This window comes from Dendroctonus ponderosae, unplaced genomic scaffold, assembly GCF_020466585.1.
Source record: "Dendroctonus ponderosae isolate FM_Combo_2020 unplaced genomic scaffold, Dpon_F_20191213v2 Dpon_F_20191213_3, whole genome shotgun sequence".
NCBI lineage: Eukaryota > Metazoa > Arthropoda > Insecta > Coleoptera > Curculionidae > Dendroctonus > Dendroctonus ponderosae.
The window spans coordinates 10,752,937-10,773,671 of NW_026018508.1; the positions used below are offsets into that span (position 1 = coordinate 10,752,937).

The 20,735-nt window shown below is 34.4% G+C and overlaps 2 protein-coding genes across 6 annotated transcripts in view; both read left to right on the top strand.

Annotated features, from left to right (window-relative positions):
- Positions 1-12,372, top strand: part of LOC109535775 — an 84,033-nt gene extending 71,661 nt beyond the window's left edge. For all 5 annotated transcript variants that reach the window (XM_019901770.2, XM_048664754.1, XM_019901773.2 and 2 more), the window contains 6 exons: positions 3,255-3,450; positions 8,563-8,821; positions 9,327-9,529; positions 10,012-10,227; positions 10,297-10,448; positions 10,501-12,372. In XM_019901770.2, coding sequence (XP_019757329.2) covers positions 3,255-3,450; positions 8,563-8,821; positions 9,327-9,529; positions 10,012-10,227; positions 10,297-10,448; positions 10,501-12,012 — 2,538 coding nt within the window. In that variant the 3' untranslated portion in view covers positions 12,013-12,372. The remainder of the gene's footprint in view (positions 1-3,254; positions 3,451-8,562; positions 8,822-9,326; positions 9,530-10,011; positions 10,228-10,296; positions 10,449-10,500) is intronic.
- Positions 12,373-15,603: 3,231 nt separating this feature from the next.
- Positions 15,604-20,735, top strand: part of LOC109535708 (adhesion G protein-coupled receptor E2-like) — a gene marked incomplete at its 3' end in the record, with an annotated part of 57,781 nt that continues 52,649 nt past the window's right edge. The window contains 2 exon segments of the mRNA XM_048664764.1: positions 15,604-15,726; positions 19,080-19,244. Of these exon segments, the coding sequence (XP_048520721.1) occupies positions 19,087-19,244 (158 nt within the window).

The following is a 20,735-nucleotide window of genomic DNA, read 5'->3' on the forward strand; positions in this document are numbered from 1 at the left end:
TATTGGGAATCTTATTGTATTGTGGCTTTGTTATTTTGAGAGTTCTTCGAAAACTAAGCGGGTTAATGCAGAAAAGGATGCCAAAGACGTGGATGGCGTTCTCTTTTATTCAAAGTTAAGACTATTTGGTCACTGCAACATGTAAAGTCCTTGATTTGATCATTTGAATTATTAAAACAACATTCAAAACAATAATTTGTTTAGCACATGGTAAATTACAAAATCCAAATAAGGCTGCAACCTGCAAAAATTACCACTTAGACCTAGCCTTGGCTTTATTAAATAAATCCGCCGATAATGACTGTAATAACACATTACAGGTAATTATTGGCCTGTATATTTTCGTTACAGTAGCTGGGGATGTTATATTAGCTACAACCAAATTGATTGATGACTTGAAAGTTTTTTTCATTACGAACGTGAATATGGCTTTGATTAAAAGATATTTTTTTAATTCGTCTTTCTTTCAAGGTGATTTAAATTGGGCTCAAAGCTGATGAAATGCGGCATGAGTCTCGAAAAAACCTAGACAAATTAGTCTAGAGGGTATAAACCAGATATTCATATATTAATTGTGCTCTAACAATTTTTAATACGACTTTGATTGTACAACACATGGGACTTTCTACTTGAACGTTGAAAAGAAAATGAATTATTGCCGACCTATTGTTGGATTAAAATGGAATTAAAAACAAATAATGACTCGGTATTCTTTGACGATATATTAAGGAGACTTATTGCTTTCAAAAGAGTTTGAGACAGGGACTTTATTTCACTTTCCTGATGATTTGTTTGATTGAAAGGCATGCAATGCGTAGAAAGCTTTCGGGTCACAACAATGCGTTATCTATTTAACAGTCGCTTATGTAAGAGTAATTATTGTTGAGTTTATGGTAATTTAAAAACCTTTCACAAAAGACAGACTTCACGAATCAAGCTGGTTTCGGCGAACTCGAAAAAATCAAACAATTTGATCAACAAAGGAACTTTTCTTATGAGCTTCCTAGATAAAACGTGATCATAGTCTTACCCGAAAAATAATGATAGTAAAAGGCACGGTTGCGACTTTTTCTCTTAATTAGTCTCGAAGCCTGTTGTTATTTTCGGCAATGGCAAAAAGTGCATTTTGGGCTTGCCCAACATAACTTTTACCTTCCAGATTACCTACTAGACGTTAGAGTAACGGCAGATTAATCTAGTTTGATAAACTATAAAGTACGTGGATGTTGAGCAATTTTTTCGAAAAGGCCCTTGTTTTGCCTGCACAGCAAGATCTGTTGGAGGATTTTTTGCCAAAAGACTAATGTAGATTTAAATGATACCGTAACATCAATTTGTGCTCTGGTTTACATTTTTTTTCTGCTAAAATAGGACGAGTTATTAGTTTGGAGCGACTGCAACCAATCTCTACGTAATTGTTTTTGTTTATACAAGATGATTCAGGAAGAAATCATTTTTTAGCCCCATTTAGGAACATAACACTAATTTTCGTTAAGATTAGAGTTTTTCAATGGATTCGAAACTTTTGATGCTAAGCAAGAACGCAATTTTTATCGTCCGTTTAGTTTTAACGTATTCTGCGGCAATCAAAATAAGGTGYACARTTCTTTCATTTTGARTAGGCTTRTRGGGATGATTTTTTACATTTCTGGAAGATCATTTAGATGRAACATTAGGCAAAGTTTCTGTAAATATAGTGAAGTGGCTTCGAATTTTGGTGACTCCTACATCAAAATGGGAGTTAATGTTTTCGRAAAATTKKTATAAWTTAATTGTTTGCTTTTMTTTGTTGAYTTTYTTAGAGTTTTTTGTTCGTTTTTAAATAKMAATTATTATAACAATCTCTGAAGCAAATAAAACTCGCCCTTGMACATATRAGCTTATTGTTCTTCTKTTTGTTTCCTACACATTCCTACACATACCCTTAAAAYTTTTYCAATTCCTTGYGAATCARCCTGTATTTTGTCACGATCTTTGCCCAATAGTAAAGCTCGAAAATTTAATAGTCTATAGWGCATTGAGAAAGAATGACTTAACAATTCCAAAAGACTGAATTGTCATTGGAAAATTCGTTTGATTTCGTTTCAGGAGAATTGTCTCGTTTTTTTTGTCTGTCTGAATTGTCTCGAGTTTCATTTGCTTCACTAACCGGATTTTCACCTTTAAAAGGCTCCTGATATACAAAATTTTCAGTAATGTGGACAAACGTTTGTTTAAAACTGACTCATACTTTCAGAAGTCAGGGCTTAGAGTCAAAAGGTAGACCGACAGGAAGAACTGGAAAATCGCTAGAGTTTTAACTCCCCCCTGTTCATCATTTATAATCGATCGCTGTAGATTTCACCGAAAAATTTTATGGACACGCTTACATATCGAGCATACAGGGGAGCAAAAATTATCTTTATAATAATTTTAATTTTTTCATCAGTTTTGCATTTTATCCTTAAAGCAAAAAAGTCGCTATCAGGAAATAAAAAAAAATCTTTTCCGTGTTGAAAAATTCCCCGAGATTTTCCGTTATAGTCAAAATAAAAATGAATTGATCCAAGTTCGAAGCAAATTTCGTTTAGCACAGTCAAACTTAACTTTTCTGGTAATTATAATGTTTTAATGGGCAACAAGTGCGTACACACTTGCGACTATTATTCAATAATCCGATTTACGTTCCGCAATTGGTCCCTTTCATTGAACTTTCTTAGAACTAAATGGATTATTTTTCCATTTAATGTAACAATGCAGCGCGCAAAAAAACTATTAATTCTTTAATTCACAATTTCAATTGAGGTTCTCTTCATTGATTTCCACCCGGCTCGTGCTGAGAGCCGCGTTCGACATGGTTTTCTATCTATAAATTAAGTTTGATGTGTAAAGTCGCTGTTGGAACATTCAGTAATAAGTGCTTTCTATTCCGTGACAAATGCAAAGTACTTACGATTTTTTTCAGGTGCACAATCGAATAAACCGGGTCTAAAACGTTTGATTGAGTAATGCGGTACCCTGCAGCTATGAGTTACTTCAATTTGATCAATTAAAAAATGCATTCTACAATTGCTTTTGCTGTAAAAGCGTCATGGATTGTTTTTCTTCCTTAGATATTAATAAAAAACAGGAAGCACTTTCAAAGGAAAATTGGAATAATTGGATATTAAAAGACTTTTTAATTTGAAGACGAAAAAAACTGTAGAAATTGTGGTTCAGTTCAAAATCTCGCATTTCATCTGTTAGAAATATGTACATATTTTGTATTGTTACAGGGATTACTTTCGGCGAATTCAGTCTGCTGGTGGAATAACGCCTTAAATGGGGCCACCAAAAGCCTGACTTATTATGGTTACGTGAATCCAGGAGCTTTGCTGGTAGGATCAGAACCTTGTGCTCTTGAGGTGCTCAGAAATGCTTGGGCTCGAAGAGTGCTGCAACCACCACCGGGGTATCAAATCGTTGCTTTAGGTAAGACAATTTTAGTACATTGTATCAATTATAATTTTTTGAATTATTGTTGAAAAGTTCCTTACAAACGAATGCTTATTCGTTTTTCGGGAAATACTGGGCGATATTTTGTAGATCTCAAGCTACTTTGACTGTGAGATTGGCACATGTTTAAAGAAGTTAATAACTGCGTCAATGCTGTGCTGATTTTATTAAAAGTAACGTTCAGGATGTTCCTTAATGGTGCTATGCAAATTTATCGAATATCGGGTCCTAATTCCAGAACAAAGAGTGAATTAAATATGGACAAAATAATGTTTGCTTGCGGTTAAGCCCGTTAACTATTTATGGCTGCTGATTCAAATTTTTGGAAGCAAGAGACACAAACTTTGTCATTTGCTTTTGTTAAACAGTTTGTCATTGTTTTTTACCCAATTTAGTTAGAGGCTGAATTTGGGGACAAAAATTGAATACAATCGTCAGAAATCAACACTTATTTGCTTAATTTTACGTCATTGCTGGTTCAGTTTTATATTTTGGTAGAGACTTGGAAGATTGAGAGAGGAAGACTTACTTATGCGGATTTTACTTAAGGTGCGTTTATTGCGACGAAAAAGTGGAATATTTTGAATATCCGTTTTTGTGCTCTTCTTATAATATTAAGCTTTTGAAAAATGTTAGGAAAAAGAAGGAATTAAGGAATTAAAATATAAAAAATCTCTGAAAAGTTTAGCTTAAAATTAGCAAAAGGGTTAGTTCAAGATTAGCGCTTAATTTTGAAATAAGTTTATTTTGGTCACAAGGCTGGTTTGGACGCGAAACACATTTTTTACCAAAAATTCAGTGTCGTACCCGAAAGACTCGGCACAACATTTGCATTAGACTTTTTTATAGAAAAGTTGTGCCTTTCGGACACTGATTTGGACGCAAAAAACACTCCAAATTTGCAGATTGAACGCTTTTTGTCAAAACATCAGTGCACAACAATCGGAGTAGAGAGTTTTAATGTCAGATTTACCTCGACGAAAACAAGTTGAAGCTGAAGACAAAACAAAAAAAAAGTCTCCTGTTGATGCGACAAAACACCGCTTTTTAATATCTTTATGCATTTTTTTACGTTTTACTTATGCATCCACTTTTAATATACTTTATTACTTGAAGGGAAAAAAGAAGGGAAAAATTTGATCAAGTTTGTCAAGAAAAAATCGTCTTCAACTAAGAAATATACCAGACATCAACGAAACGAAGCCTTGTGTATAAATCAACTGCTAATAACCAATTACCATAATGATTGAAAACTACTTGAAAAAAACGAACTCCCATCCTTCAGCGAAATTCCTTTATAGGATCACTTAAAAAATTCCCATCCCAACAGGAATTATTATTAATATTCTCAAACGGTTTCAGATGCCACAAGCCCAGCATTGTTGAGTATCGGTAACCTGTTAAAATGTATCTCTATACTAAAAAATCTGGGCACGTTTTCCTCTCTATTACATATTCTTTTCTATTGCGTAATATAACCAATCTAAGCCCATTATGGAGTTCAGCTATTAAACAATCGATATTTAAATGCCATCCTCAAGAGGAAATAATTCATAATGAATGTCGTGGCATTAAATTAATTCTCGGTCGCAACTACTTTTTCAATATGGAATGTTTGTTTACACGACCTTATTGGTATGCAAATTTTTTCAATCCGATTTAGTTCCATTGCGGAAATAGGCACGTATATGCAAAACAATGTGATTTTTTAGGGCTTGAAAATGAGTTCGCAATTTGATGTGGCATTAAATGTGACTTTGATTCATTCGGGATGGTGTCGTCAATTCACTAAATTCAGTGATCATTTGTATGCAGCCGGTTAGATTTTATGTTTATTCTTTATTTAAATTTTTAATTCACTCATCCAAAACCAGTCAAGTTTTTCAATGGCGGGAAAATTTCAAGTCAGATGATATTTTGTTACAATTTGGCATCTATCGGCTAAAAGAAACATTTTTCTCCAATTTTCTTTTACAGATTTCCGTCGTTAAACCGTCCAGAGATTTACTTCCGCGTAGCTGTTCTTGCTTACCCCAGTATAGAAAAACTTCCACGTTAAACAATTTGAATTTCTTTAGCACTTCCAAACAGGAAACACGACGAATAATTATCTCAAACCGCTTATAAATAGTTGCAGTGAATTTTCCGCATTTTGTGAACAATTGGATTCCAATTAAATATATATCACTGTGATAAAAATGCATTTATTACATAATTATAGGCTTGGCTTAGGCATGGACTGCTACACATACATATCAGTTACATAAATTATGCAAAATGTTTTTTAGCATACACTAAGCAATTCATTTAATTGCCTGATGTTATCGCTTAATAGCGAAATGTATACAAATCTGCATGTTATTTAATTACTTCTGCGGCACTTTACAACAATGGTATTTTTCATGATTAAATGGCGTTGTCTCAATCGCTATTAGTCGACTGATGTTAATTGAACGGGTTTCGAGCAGAATGCTGATTATTTAACTTGAAAATCAGAGAATGTCTTAATATCTCTTTTACATACATAAATAAATGTAATTAGTAATTGTACAAGTAAGAAGGGTAGGAACTAGAACTTTTAATCACCTTCCGAGGCTTTTAGTACAATCTGCGAGTGATTTTAACTTGGAAATGTAGACAACAAATCTAGCAATATATGCTTTAATATGAATCGGAAATAAATCTTGAACATCTGAAGTGGATACATTTCAATATTTCCATTAGTGTTGTTAGTGTTCCACAGTACATTGATCCATTGATCAAGCAATGTTGGTATTTGCAAAACAATGCCCAAAACTATTAAAACTTTAGACGGATTTCCTGGCGTTTGATAGTTTAAGACTTTTTTCTTAAACGTTCTTCAAATTTTTTATTTCAAATTGGGGTGCTCACACAAATTTTAAAATATGAGTACATTTTGAGAAATACTTATATAATAAATCAAATTGAAATAATCTTCAAACAATATCAAATAATCTGGAATGCTTGTACTATTAAGAAACTAAATTGAAAAGCCTTCAAAACTTATTCCATACTTTTCTGGTTCATTTTCCACATTTTTTTACTTTTGTGAAACCAACTTTTCTGCTCATACATATATCTCTAAATTCGTTTCCGAATGATTTAACTAAAACAGTTCAGAAAAAAAGGCAGAAACTAAATTCAAAGGCCTTGAAAACTCTTATTTCACATTTTTCTGGATCATTTTCCATATTTTTTTAACTTTTGTGAAACAATTTTTTCTGCTCATATAGGAATTTCTATCCCAGAACGTCATAAATGTCTGGAATAGAAAGTATGCAAATTGCAAATTTCGGTCGAATAATCTAGAATAAAAATATCGACGAAAACTTTCATTTATTGGTGATTAAGGCAAATTTGAACAATTTCATATGAAAAAAAGTCTTGCAAAATTATTGCTTAATATTTTGAAAGCTTAAATTGAGAAAGTGTATCTTCGGGCTTTCGTTATTTTCGTTTACCGCGTCAAATTTGTAACTGTCGTAATTTTTTTCATTTTGATAAATGTCGTAAATTTCTATATTCAGAGAACTTTTGATTTTACTTCAACCAACTTTATTTGATTTTATTGATGGATTAACTTTACGTTTTTTAACTTTCCTACTATTCTGACCAGACTGTTTTCCTTTAATCAGCACAGGTCATGGCAGAATTTTGCTAGTTACATTTTCTGCGTTAACTTAAAATGCGTTTCGAAATGCAGTTTGCAATATACGTTTGCTATTTTTCTTGTTACTATAGAAAGCACTCAATTTTCATCAGTAATGTTCTGATACATTTTCAATCTATTTTGGAAATAACCGTCCTTTCAGTCAATTTCTCACTTATTTGCGACCTTTTTCTGTTGTGCTGTTTTATCATTTTAATGTCCTGGACATAAGTATTTTTGTAGAAATTCCTACATGTTATTGTAGATGTTAGTTTTTTATCTCAATGTTCTATAGCTATTTGTAAATGAATTAACTGCTTGGTTTATTAATGTTTTTTACCTGATTCATTTCATTGTCAATTGTTACTCGTGCCTTAAAAACCCTTTCAGATTTTGCATTTACCGATTCCCACTTAGTACACCAACCGAATTTTAGTCCGCTTCTCTCATTGTAAAATGCCCGTTTTTAAAAAAAAATTATAACAAAACTAATATAAAATTTATGTTGAATTTTGAGCTTTTCCTTTTCGTTCATGTGCAAGTTCCTTCTAATGCATTTTTTTTTCTCTTTCACCCATAAAGAAAGTAAACGAGGCACTACCAGTTACCCGTTTTATTATAGTTCCTTTACTTTGCATTCTAAACTGTTTCCGTTTTATTACCCGAAGCAACATAAGTGCATAGTCAAAACATGAATTGTATACATAAAAGTTAATAGGAAACGGGAGAATAATACACCATACACCATTACCAGAGGAATAGAATTACCAAAGAAATTAAACTCAGCTATAAATCACTCTAGCATTTTGCTTCGTTTTTTTTTCTGCGAACGTGTAGAACTGATCGTTACTTCAACCTGTACACATATTGGCCAGTGAACTTCGGGTCAAAGCGTTCGCTTTGTTTTTACAATTTAAATGAAACGAACTGAAATTACTTGATCTCCCAACATATGCCTGCCCCTTGGTAATAAATCTTCAGCGCGTAAGTTATTAATGATGATTGAAGCGTATGGAGAGGAGTTAATTGGGACCGAAGCATAAATATTCCCTGTTCATATTCCCCACTCATGCTAAAAGAGCTTCTAGCTGCACATTTCACATTGCTGCCGCGCCTTTGTTAGCACACTTATTTTGTTTCGTCCAGTGATTTTTGGCTACGCACTTTCTAACAATTCGCAGAAATTATTGCCCATAAAATGGTCTTTTAGGTAGCCTAAACGGACACTTACAAGAACATAAAACTGAGCATAAATATTGCCTGCAAGTAGAAAGTTGCATTGAAGCCGCAAATTCCTACGCAACGCTCATTTATTGTGAATTTAGCTAAAATCTACTTTTAGAAGATTTTTTGTAATTTGTCTGCAAATATTCGCAAATTTCCAGATGGTCTAAGCTTTTGATATTATTTTTTTGTAGAGGATATCGAGCATTGTAGCGCAACTTCAGTGCTTCAGACGCAATGGACTCCACTTCCAGAAGCCGTATGTGCAGTAGTTTTAAGACTATCTAGTCAAGGAAGACCGGCTGGGATTGAAACTATTCGAGAAGCCTTAATATTGGCTTTTCCTCATGTCTCACCTCCAAGCGAGCAAACTTTGTACGACACTTTGGTTCAGTTGACCAAAGAACGAAAACTCTACAATACCTCTAGTGGATATTACATTGTAACACCTGAGTAAGTATTTATTCTGACATTTTAAAATAAGATAATTTCCATGGAAGACAACAGAATGAGGGATGGAAGAATTCACTCACCAAACGCTAGTTCTGTGCGAGATTTTCAAAAATGTTTTACCTTCCAAAACACCTAATTTAATTAGTCTAGTGCAAGATTTAAAATTAGGGTTTTCATCATTGTTCAAGCTGAGATTTGTAGGAATTTTATCTAAAATTTGTATACAAACTGCACATGGAAAATGTTTGGAATAACTAGCAAGGCAATGGAAATTCTGGAGGAAATTGAGGTAAAAGTTGGTAGCAGGCAAACTGAACTGTTCAGTATAAATTCGATTACGAGCAATGAAAGGTGGCTAAATGAAGACATTCAGCAATCAACAACAGGATCAGGCTACATCATGCATATTTTGCATGAAAATACTAAGATCATTGAGTGTCTGGAGTTGTTTTCCAAACATACAGTACCACTCAAATAAATTAATAAACTTTTACTTGAAACGTAGAAGGAAAAGATCCAGAAGCCAGTCGAGAACCCGGACACGAAGAGACCAAGACAATGGCTTTGATTTTCCCGTACCCAACAAAACAATGCTCATGTCTACAGAAGAAGCGATGGCAATGGTTCATGGCGATATGAGCACTCTTAGAGATGGAAATGTTACTCATCAGTGTATCCAAACCAATTTGGCTGATGTAATCTGTGGCGGTAAGTAATTGCATTTTCGGGTTCCAGAAAACATTCGTCAATACGCGCACTATGCAATTTTGCATTTGAAATTAGTACTGGACTTTGTTTAGTTATCAAGATGATGAATGTTTATGAGCTCCTAATTGGTGTGATTAGCTACATTTGCTTTAATTTTTCGATTAAAAACGCAATTTCATAATCGACCGGAGACAAAATGATAGAAATTCGTTTGGTTTGCAACTGAACAAAGGTTTAAGAATCATTAGTGAGTTTAGAATGGTTTATTTGGACTTCTATTGTCTTACTTCAATCGTTTAGCTTCTCCATTATCTTCTACTTTCGAATCAATGTGATTTGGCAAATTTCAGCGTTATTCTTCAATTGCAAAATGTTTAACCTCCGACTGAAAAAAAGCGAATTGCAAAAATTGGACGAGTTATCGATGCTGCAAACATGTTTGAGTGTGCGATGGATTTTTGTAAGATTCTAAAAATTTGCAGGAAATGCTAGCGACAAAATCATGTACCCGCGAACGAAAAGAAGGTCATCGTCCTTTCCAGCACACCGAAGTCCAGATCGTCGAGGTTCGTTCCGTTTGTGGAGCTCGAACAGACGACTAAGACGATCGGCTTCGACCAGAACGATTCACAAGCATTACGCTGATACTAGCAGTAGTACGGAATATCCGAATAGCGGAGATTCTACACCAACACCAAGTAATTACTTTGTTCATTTTAGGAAGCCATACAGAAATTTCCAGTAACAATTTTTTAATCGCTTTGCAGAAAAAGAGTCACTTCTATCAAGGATATTCCGAAGATCCAAACGCTCGCAATGCCAGATTGGGACCTTCAGCGCCCAGTTTCCGCCCACCGAGTGGTTCAATTCCAAAGCCGTCCATCTGCATAGTGTTGGCACGCAAACTGCAGCTGAAAAGGTAAACCTGGCCAGAAAAACATCCGCAAAACCCATCTAACTTTGCTTTGCAGGACTCAGGAATCGACATTTCGGCCTATTTGGAGACCTGCGAAATCAGCGCCAGATCAGCTTCACTTCCACGCCATCATCGCAGGCAGCTATCCAGCGACGTCACTCTACCCACATCCCTAACAGCTTCAAGGGAAAACTCGCCGTTATCCAGATTTCCTTCTTCCTATTCCAGCAGCACTTTGCCAAGAAAGCACGGGTTGAGAAGCAGGGACAGTTCGAGAAAAGCGAGCCGGTCCAGTTTGGGAAGACCTTCGTCTAACAGCACTGAAGCTAAAGCTGAAGCTGGTCCAGCAAAGGACAAATCCAGTGCTAATTCACCCAAGCCAGACAGTGCCAATGGGGAACAATACAAAACTAGTCAGAAACACACTGCTTACGAGGCATCTGAAAGCGCTGGATCAGCTTCACCAATCAAGCACTTATCAAGCATCGATAACAGTGGGCCGAGCAGTATAGAGTCCCATAAAAGCAGCCGAACGGGAAGTTCTTTGACCAGCGGTCCCTCCAGCTTGGAAAGCCATAAAACCGTCATCAACCGAAACGCAACTACAGACTTGATAAAGCCCGATGGAAAGTCTCTGAAGAGGCAACTGAAAAAGGATGTAAAGCGAACAAAAGTGCTGACCAAAACCAATGGAACCACAGCAGGGATGAATCACAGCAACTCCTTCACTCTTGAAGTTACCACGAAGCAGAACGGCGTGACTATCGGCAACACTAATGCAACAGCAACTGCAACTATCAACACGGGAAACGCTGCAGGAGGAAACACGAAAATTTACGTACAAAACTCTCCAGTGAGGTCGGTGATTACCTTTGAAAATGGGCGAGAATCCCACAATCCGAATGTGGTTGTTATTAATGGGGATGTTCATGCTGAGACGCAGTCAAGATCTGCAGTTTCCGAGCAGGAAAAGCCCGCGAAAAATACCAACAAGGATTCACAAGTCAGTTTGAATAACATCAAGGAAGACGCGGTTAACAACGAAAGTATGAACAACAGCAGGAAGCTTTCGCTGCAGTTGCCAACGAAAGACAGTCTGAATTTTGAAAACTTGATTAAAAACGACGTGTCTTCCCATAACCAGTATATTTCCAGCTCGAATCCGGACTCGCCAGTAGCCAATTCTTTCAGGGATTTTTCTCTAAAGAACTCGGTTTACAGCAGTAACCCATCCAGCCCGACGAAGAGCTACGAAGGGTTTCCGTTAAGCAAATTTTTCAAAAACGACGTCACCACAGTGGACAGCAAGATTTTGGACAAGAATTTCATCGGTTCGGAACCGAATATTTACTACAAAGACATGCCATCTCCCAGAGATACTCCTAAGCAACAGTTTCCTAGCCTAAGCGATTTGTCTTTTAACTTCACCAGTTTGGCTGCTCAAAAAATCTTAAAAGGGGTCAGTATTAATAGTGTGGACACTCTGGTAGAGTTAAGTATGGCGGCGAACAATATGGAAAAACAGAACAACTGCGAAGTGGTACGCACGGATTTTGGGCTCTTTTAAAACTGGGGAAAATATTCGAGGGTTGGTAGTAGCTAATGGATTTTGGGACCGTATTAAAGCGCGCCGTAAATTCATTAACACCATCGTAGTTGTCCAGTTAACTTGTGGTAGAAAGTCCAGTTCAGTTCATCCAAACTCATACATACTATGTCAACTTTCTGATGGAAAGTTTGCGTTAGGATGTAACGAAATTAACAATACGAGTATAGAATAACCACTGCAGAGTTTGTAACTAATACCTTAGATATTACAGGTCAATTTTTGTAATATTTTGTATATTTATAATAATTTGTGTATGATACAAAACATTGTGTAAACATAGCCATTATGTACAGAGTATTAATAAATGTTTGTACAATTTTTATCCGTTTTATTCCTGCATTATTATTATTAGATTTACTCTGTACAGTTTAGCAGACAACGTTGGCAAAATCTAATTGAAAACGTAGGTTTTGCATTTGATTTATTCCCTTTTGAGAAAGGGATAGTTTCAATTGCATGAAAGCATACAAAGCGGATAGTTAAATTGGAAACAGCAGTTCAGTTTTTTTCTGCTAGAAAAATATCTTTTTTGCATTCGGTTCTACAAGAATTGAAAAACAACCAACATTTTCAGAAACAGGATATTCTGTCCTAAATGTAAAATAGTCTGGTCTGGAAAGTTTTTATTGATTTTTCTGACTACTGTTCAATTAATTGTCCTTTATAACAATCGACTATTTATTCGACAGTGTAAAGATAGTTCAAATTTTTCGTTTTCTTTGGTTTACTTGATAAACAGTCAAATATCCGCCTGCACCGACTTTGCTCGACCTGTTTTTTATATATTCACAAATGTGTTTATAAAAGAGTTAATTCACAAAAGAGTCCAGGACCGCTTTGTGTAAAAATCATTTTTCTAGAATTAACTGATTTTAGTCCAGGTTTTAATTAATGTCAGAGTATATCAATATGTGTGTTTTTTTGGCGTTTTTTGAAGAAAGTAGAAGATAAAGCAATAAAGTGCATTCCTATTCCTTATAAATCATCAGATGAGCTTACTAAAAAATTTATGAAAAGACCTGCAACTCAAGACATTATGAGAAAATGTGAGAGTATTTTGAAACATAACTTATTTTGCAAAAATCTGTTTACTAGAATTTTTTTAGGCAGAAAGACCGATTGGGTCGATAGCCTTTTTCTGTAGGAAATAAAGATTATTTATATATATATATAGAATTTTTTAGAGTATTAACTTGAGAAATACATAAATGTTTCGTCTACATTTTCTAGGCAACATTTATGACAAATGTATTTTGCAACAATATGGTTTACTTTCTAGTTTATCAATCTGAATATTTTGCAACAGCTGATTCTTTTTGACCGGAATTTTTGAATTTTCAATTATTTTTGGACGTAAGTCCTAAATCTAACTAAGTAGCTTCTTGGACGTTGGATGGTTCCAAGTCTTATATAATTTTTGAAAATAATCAACTTCAATTATCAATTTGCAAATGCAACTGGACAGTTATTCTTTTATGTCAATATTTTATACTCCAAATGCATGAAATGTTTTTTCAAAAGAACAAAATTAAACAAATAAATGCGACTTTTAAATGTTTTGATTTTGTCACTTCTTAATAAAACACGCTGGTTTTGATACAGCGAAGCTGAAAGCAAGATTTGTGTAAATTATATAATATAATTATATTAATAAATAAATTCGAGCCCTGGTGAAAAAAAAAAGAATTGATATTATTGAAAGCACTAGAACAAATACACATAAGATAAAAATCAGTTATATTAACAGACAAATAAAGAAAATTATCAAATGAGATCCATTATGATGGCTCCAGATAACAACATAATTGTTAGTAAATGACTAAGGTATTTAAAACACTGTACTTTTATGCAAATTATATAGAAAAGTACAATCTTAAAAGTAAAGAGGAAGAAGAAAATAAAACAGATTCTAATTTTCTAACGAAAAAACTATCTGTTCCCCTACCAATTTAAAAATATTTGGCACATGTTGAATAATTGAAAACCCATGTGCAACTTTGCCTTTCGATGTTGAATTGTTTCGTTAATTTCCCTAATTGCGCTCCCAAACCTAACCTGACCATAAGAAGGTTAAAACCATTTTGAAATTATTTAGATTTGGCACGAATTTTTATCAGCCTTTGTTTGACTAATCCATGCTTTTTTGATCGAATGCGTGACTGCTATACGTGTTCCACGCACATTTAAATTTTCTAAAGGTTTTTTTATTGGCAAAAACAAACTACCACTGATCGAAAACGGGATAGGATTCAAGGGACAGCCGATCCTTAACAGAAAACCTGTCTGAATGGAACGGACAACAGCAGACAGTGTTTTTTAACGAGGATCCGCAGAGAAAAGGTGTCCTTGTTGTTCAATTTTCCACATATTAAACCGGTTGATTCTCAAACAAGTTAATGGCTGTTGGAATCAAAGAGCGCTACAGTCAAAGCTAATTAAACCTCAACCAGAAAATTATAGCGCATGCACTTTTGCTATTATGTAAAATAACACTCCTTGTCCAAGTTTCTAATTACGAAAGTGCCTCATTCAAAGCAAGATGCTTTTCAGGTGGTATTAATTGGTGCAATTGAGCTTAATATCCACTAAAGCGTGCGCCGATAGTAATATAATTACCTAATCAAGTTCAAACGCAAATTCAATTTTGAGTGCTAATTGATTCAAAATATTTTGAATTGCAAATGTTTCACGGAGTTCCAGTCGGCCAAAATTAATTTGTTTCAATTCGCGCTTTTCGACGAGATGCGGCTTGATTTGCGAGAAATTTTAGTCTTTAGCTGTTGACAATTGACCTGGTTTTTATTATTGTATTTGAAAGATTAGTGGGAAGAGATTTTGGGATCAAGCTTTCTTATTTGAGTGAGCATTTAAGTTTTTCGAAGAACCTGTTGGAGTTTTAGAGCAAAGACATAAAATTTCAACTTAAAAAAAATATTGAGTTTGAACATCATAAAAACTGGGTGAACGCAAATTTGCCTTTTTGTGTGTGCGTCTTCCTTGCGACGAATATAAAAAGAGATTTTCTACACAAATGGATAAATTTGGAGATGGATTGATAGATGGATTGTTTCGGGTCAATATACCCTCCCGGCGCGTTACTTGGGGAATAATCCGTATTGTTTTGAAGTGAGACGATACGGAGGCAACTGGCTGCCCGAAAACCTTTATTTTCCTAACAATTATCATGGTAAAATGAGCATTTTTGAGCTATAAAGCAGCATTTTTAAGGTAGAACTATGCTGATACCTCCTAATAAACAACTTCACTAATTCCTCTGAAAATTAACTCGACAAAAAGCGGAGCTTCAGGAAACGGTTTGTGTATTCGATTTTCGTTTGTTACTTTTTGGCCGACTAATGCATCTGTTTAAAGCACTCTACTTTGAAACTTGGCCAAGTGAAACTTGTCATGATCAAGACAAATATGGCCGAGAAACTTTGATGATAAATTCAACTTCAGGAGGATGTAACAGGCTTTGGTTCTGGCGCATGGTCACTCATTCTAATAAAAGAGCGCGTTTTCGCGGAATGGGCCCAATTCTCAGTTTACTGCGCGAAGGAACGAAGAGAAGACCGTGCTGGTCGACGCTAGTATGACATCGAAAGCACGTGCCGATGTGTATCAAAGTGACTTTCTAAACTAACTTTTTATGCTCGAAGTGTAAACTCAAAAGTAAGCAATTTCCGCCTATAGTTTTTGTTGAAATCTGTCGATGATATTCAGGATTAAAGTGTGTAACAAGCCAAGAGAAATTATGAAACATTTAAAATTCTTAATGTTTTTTAGACCACTAATGGCTTTAATTATAGTTAAAATTCCTGGTATGTATTTGCTCACTAAAATTCAAAAAGTATTTCATACCAACTAAATTTTTAAAAATAAATTTTTCCACAAAATATAATAAAGTGTGCATCATACGCGTGTAGATTATGAAATGCCATAATATCATGATGCAAATAACTAAATAACCAATAAAGCGCCCCGCGTTTTGAAACATTTTTTGCAAAGATATTTGTCGCGAATAAATGCAAATGATTCAAAATTGCTGAATTGATACAATGCAAATGATGAAAAAATTAATTTCTTTATTAAATGCAACGAACAGAAAATGTGCCTTCTGTGCTTAAACGCGTTATATGCATAATTTGTGCATCTTTTGCCAAATCATTTATGAATTCGACTGATTTCTCGATCGCCTTTAGTGCTTTTATGAAATGCTCTAATGCCTCTTTGTGGCGCGCCGCATTATCCATCCCTTAATCCGGATAGGAGATAATGGTTCTCAATTTACCAGTAATTCGTTTTGTTGAAGTACGCGAAAGGAGATAAGGAGACGTTGTTATCAGCTTCTTTTCAAGTCGGAGAGAAGGCCAGATGTGGCTTGTTAAATTTGTCAATATCGAACCACTTTGGTGGCTCTAAAATTCACCGGGATGGGTAGTGTTACATTCGCAGCACATTTGAATAATTTTCCACTCTCACAGAGGCTATTTTTAGCCGCTTTTAGAGGGCTTGAAATATGCCAAGTAGTCATCCAAATCCAATCTTTTAGTGACCGAGTTAATCGGGCCTCATATTTCAATCACCTGTCCGAACCATCCAATTATTTCCGAACAATCAAGTTGTCAATCGAAAGCGGAAAGCTCACGTTTTAAGTTCAAACTTTTCCCGGTTTACAGTGGACAAAAAGCTTGTCATATCAATAACGCTGAATTAAATGCTAGATAAATGATGCGGAATATTGAAAGAAGATTATATCGTGCCAGCTAATGACTGATGAAATTATTCATACAGCGTGACATTGATTAGGTGGAAGGATTAATTAATCTAATGTGTGATAAAATTGAGAAAATGTTTAAGTAGTCAATTTGGAATCCAGTCCAAAGAAAAATCAATAATTTTCTTAATTTATTTAATATAAATCGATGGCGGCTAATGTTTTAAATCCCCTATTTGTATCGACTTGGCCTGGACTTTTTGCGGTTGGAAATTGTGGCATTTTAGTTTAGTGGATTGCATTTAGTGCAGAGTTGACGCAAAAAAAATAACAATAAAGTAAACAAAGCCAATATTGCATAAATTTAGAGTATAATATTTACCTTATCTACAACAGTCTACTCATCAATTGACTTCTGACTGAAGATAGAGCCAGTCATTGCCTTTGTGCAAATTGAATCAAATCATAAACAAAATAGCGAATAAATTAATTTAGAAAAATCCGTTTTCCCCATTTCATACTTCCGATTTTTGACTGAAGTTTTAACAAGCGAAATTTTTTCCACATAATCCATATACTGTGGTTCATTATCATGCAATGCAGCGCTTACTAAGACATCAGTCTGATATTCAACAAAATTATTCCAAATTCCCAAAGCCTAATTTAATCTAAACATAAGCATTGCGATATCACTTGAGCGTAAAATAGACGACAAGGACCAGCAGCAAGCAAACAAAACCCTTCCTTCAATATTTCCACTAATGGGCAAAGCTCTATTCCCTGTCCTGTGTGAGTTATTTTGTTTCAATTTAAATGCGGCAGGTGAAACTAATAGTAGCATGTGACAGTATGGCATGGCGTTCAAGGCATATTTTCGCTCCATTAACCGCACCTTTGTTTCCCCATCACAAGATAAATTGTGAAAGGGAACATTGCACGTTCTATAATTAAAGCTGACCTACGTGCCTCTGGAAGCTGAATTAAAACAATGAAGTTTGTACGTCATTGAACTCTAAGGGAAATTGATCCAAATTGAAACGTGTATCAGTTTTTAACTAGTTCCGGTTTTTATGCCCGCATCTATTGGGTTGAGGCGAATCAAGCACGGATACCTTAGTGAAGCTAAATGATAATCCTGAAACGTAAGAAAATCCTTAAATTCGTTTACTCTGCGCAGCGTGCTCCTCATTTATTTTAATATAAAAAGACAGGCAAATATTTCATAAATAGTTTCTTTTGTTATCTCAATCAAACAATGATTAATTTAAAGCCCACTCGGCTACACAAAAATAATTGAATATTGTTGAGAACTCAAATTATTACCATATGTGCATCATACCAACACACATTATGAGAAGCGATATTTGAACTAAATATTTAATCAAGCGGAAAATAAATTTATTTGTTAGCGTTATAAATAATTTTGTCGCAAACATGAGCGAACGGTTATAACTGCTTCATCCCTTCATTTAAACAAATTTCAAATTGTTAAAATAATAACGTCAAATGTGTGTCATACACACAAAAATTATGAAATATTAAATTGTCCACGAATATTTTTAAAACACTAAATATGCGTTTCAAGCGTATTTTTTGGTATTGTATGGCAATATACAGAGTGTTGCGTAACGTATGTGTCAGACAAATACTCAAGTATTTTTTTTAATGGATGTAGAAAGTGTTTTACAATCGGTCGCTATAAAACAATGAACTATTAAGTAGTTATTCATTAAATGTACTTGATACTAAATTTGCTTCTGAATTTAGAATTTGCAAAGTGTTTTTGCCCATTTTTTTTCGAAACAACGTATTTTGGAATAAAGCAGCAAATTAAAAAAAATAGTTCTGTAAGTTTAACAATTCTTAAATTATTAAACTTTATTGCTCATTTCAAAGTTTCAAACATATATAACATATACATTATTTCAATTTTTTATCGATTTCAAAATGCTGAATAAACAATTTCGAAATGCCCCTGCTTTCTTAAGCTTACCCTATCTATACAATGGGGTACCTAAATTTAAGATTTATTATCCACTGAGAGCTACCTCACAATATATTTAGGCATTCTCATTTCTTTAAATGGTATTTCTATTTATAGCCATAATGAATTGCTTTTAGCGACGGAGTTGTAGAATTCTTTTTTAATTAATATAATTGAATGCGACTAGTTCTTCTCATTATCGCCTTCCATTGAGTTCGCTCATTTTAATTATGCTTAATTGAAATGAAGCTTCGCAATGGAAAAGTGACAAAATCTCATTCAATATTAGAAACATAATTGAGTTAATAAACTTATTTTTTTCAGAATAACCATGGACACCCTTTACACAGCCCGACTACATGGGTATCCGACTTCAAACAGATCGGCAATGGACAACAATATAACCGAAGAAAGTGTCTTATCTCTGCTTATAGTTCTAGGAAGCAGTCTATCTTTGGTAGCTCTTGTTTTCGCCTTTATTACCTATAGGTAAGGATCGATTTTCAGAAAATAAAAGCTGCTTTGTTACAAATATCATTTGAGAAATAAAGTTTCTATCTCTTAAATCAGAAAGAAACGTAGAACACGCAAAGCTTTCACGAAACTGAAAGGCTGTCTTTCTTTCATCAGATAAGTCGGAAAAGGTATCGCCATGTCTCTGTAAAAGCAAAAACGGGCGGGCTTCAAATAAATGGATATTCGAATGCAAGATTTTCGATTTAGCAGTCAATGCGAATAGTGCAGGAATAACGATATATGGAAAACATATTTCATTGTGTGCTTCCCGAATACGAACAAGATCTATTGCTTTGATGGGTTCTGGCAAAATACTGCCAGCCATCAGTTGGTGTGAACGATTTTTGCCTAGTTTAGACGAAATATTGATTTTCAGATAAGTGATTTAAATAATGTATGGTTTTATGGTTTAACTGGTCTTATTTTTATAGAATTTGTTATATTCAAGATTCTTAATTTGAATGCCGTGCCTTGAGGCACTCAAATGGCGAATAATGGACGTGGAAAATTATTTAGCCTTCAAACTAGGAAATGTAGGGCTGCGCCATCAACCTCTTTACATTGACAATATACCTGGCTGCATAAAAATAAATATATTACCATTAAATTATGGCCTACAAACCGAATATTTTTTGACAAAAAAGTGGGACGAGAAATCCGAATGAAGCTAATCCAAACGGAAAGACACACTTTCCAAATACCACAGTAATAAAAATAACATTAATTAAATGTTCTCCGTGCTCAAAGAACGTCCCCTTATATAAAGGACAACCAACATCGAGATCAAAGTAAATTTTAAGTGTCATCCAATCAAACTTAACTAGATTCTCTGAATTTCTCGCCCGTCTGCTTCTGACGTCTCTATAACCATTCCAGAGGCATAATTATATTTTGCTTGCCAAAGCTTAGAACTAAAATTTATCGATTCTGTCATAATTATTAAACTCCAATATTTGGGCAATTATTTCGACTTGCGTTTGGGATGACAAGACAAAATTCATAATATTTAATGGAAAATTTGTTTGTTTTAACATGAAATTTTTGTCTTATTATAGAAGAAAAAGGTTTCCATTAATTTTAAGAGACTTTGATGCCGACATTCAAAAGGAAGTATATACTTTTTTAATCTTTGCACAGATTTGTTTCTTTTAGCCAGAAACTTCGGAATTGTCAACATTAGCCAGTTTCAACACGCGACATTGTAAATTGTCTTAAAGCAAAACTTATTAATTAAAACGCCGTAGAGTAAAATGGTTTAAAAACCCTTTGAAGTCTCTAAACTCAGACAACAGCAATATCGCATTCTAACTCCAAGTTCGATAGCCAAAAACTTTCCAAAATCTGTCCATTCTTTGAAAACCTTATTCAGATAGGTTTGAACGCATTTTGATGTGCGAAACGAGAATTTTCAAAGCTCCTAGGCCGACAAATATTGATTAATAATTGTAATTTTTCAAAACTCCA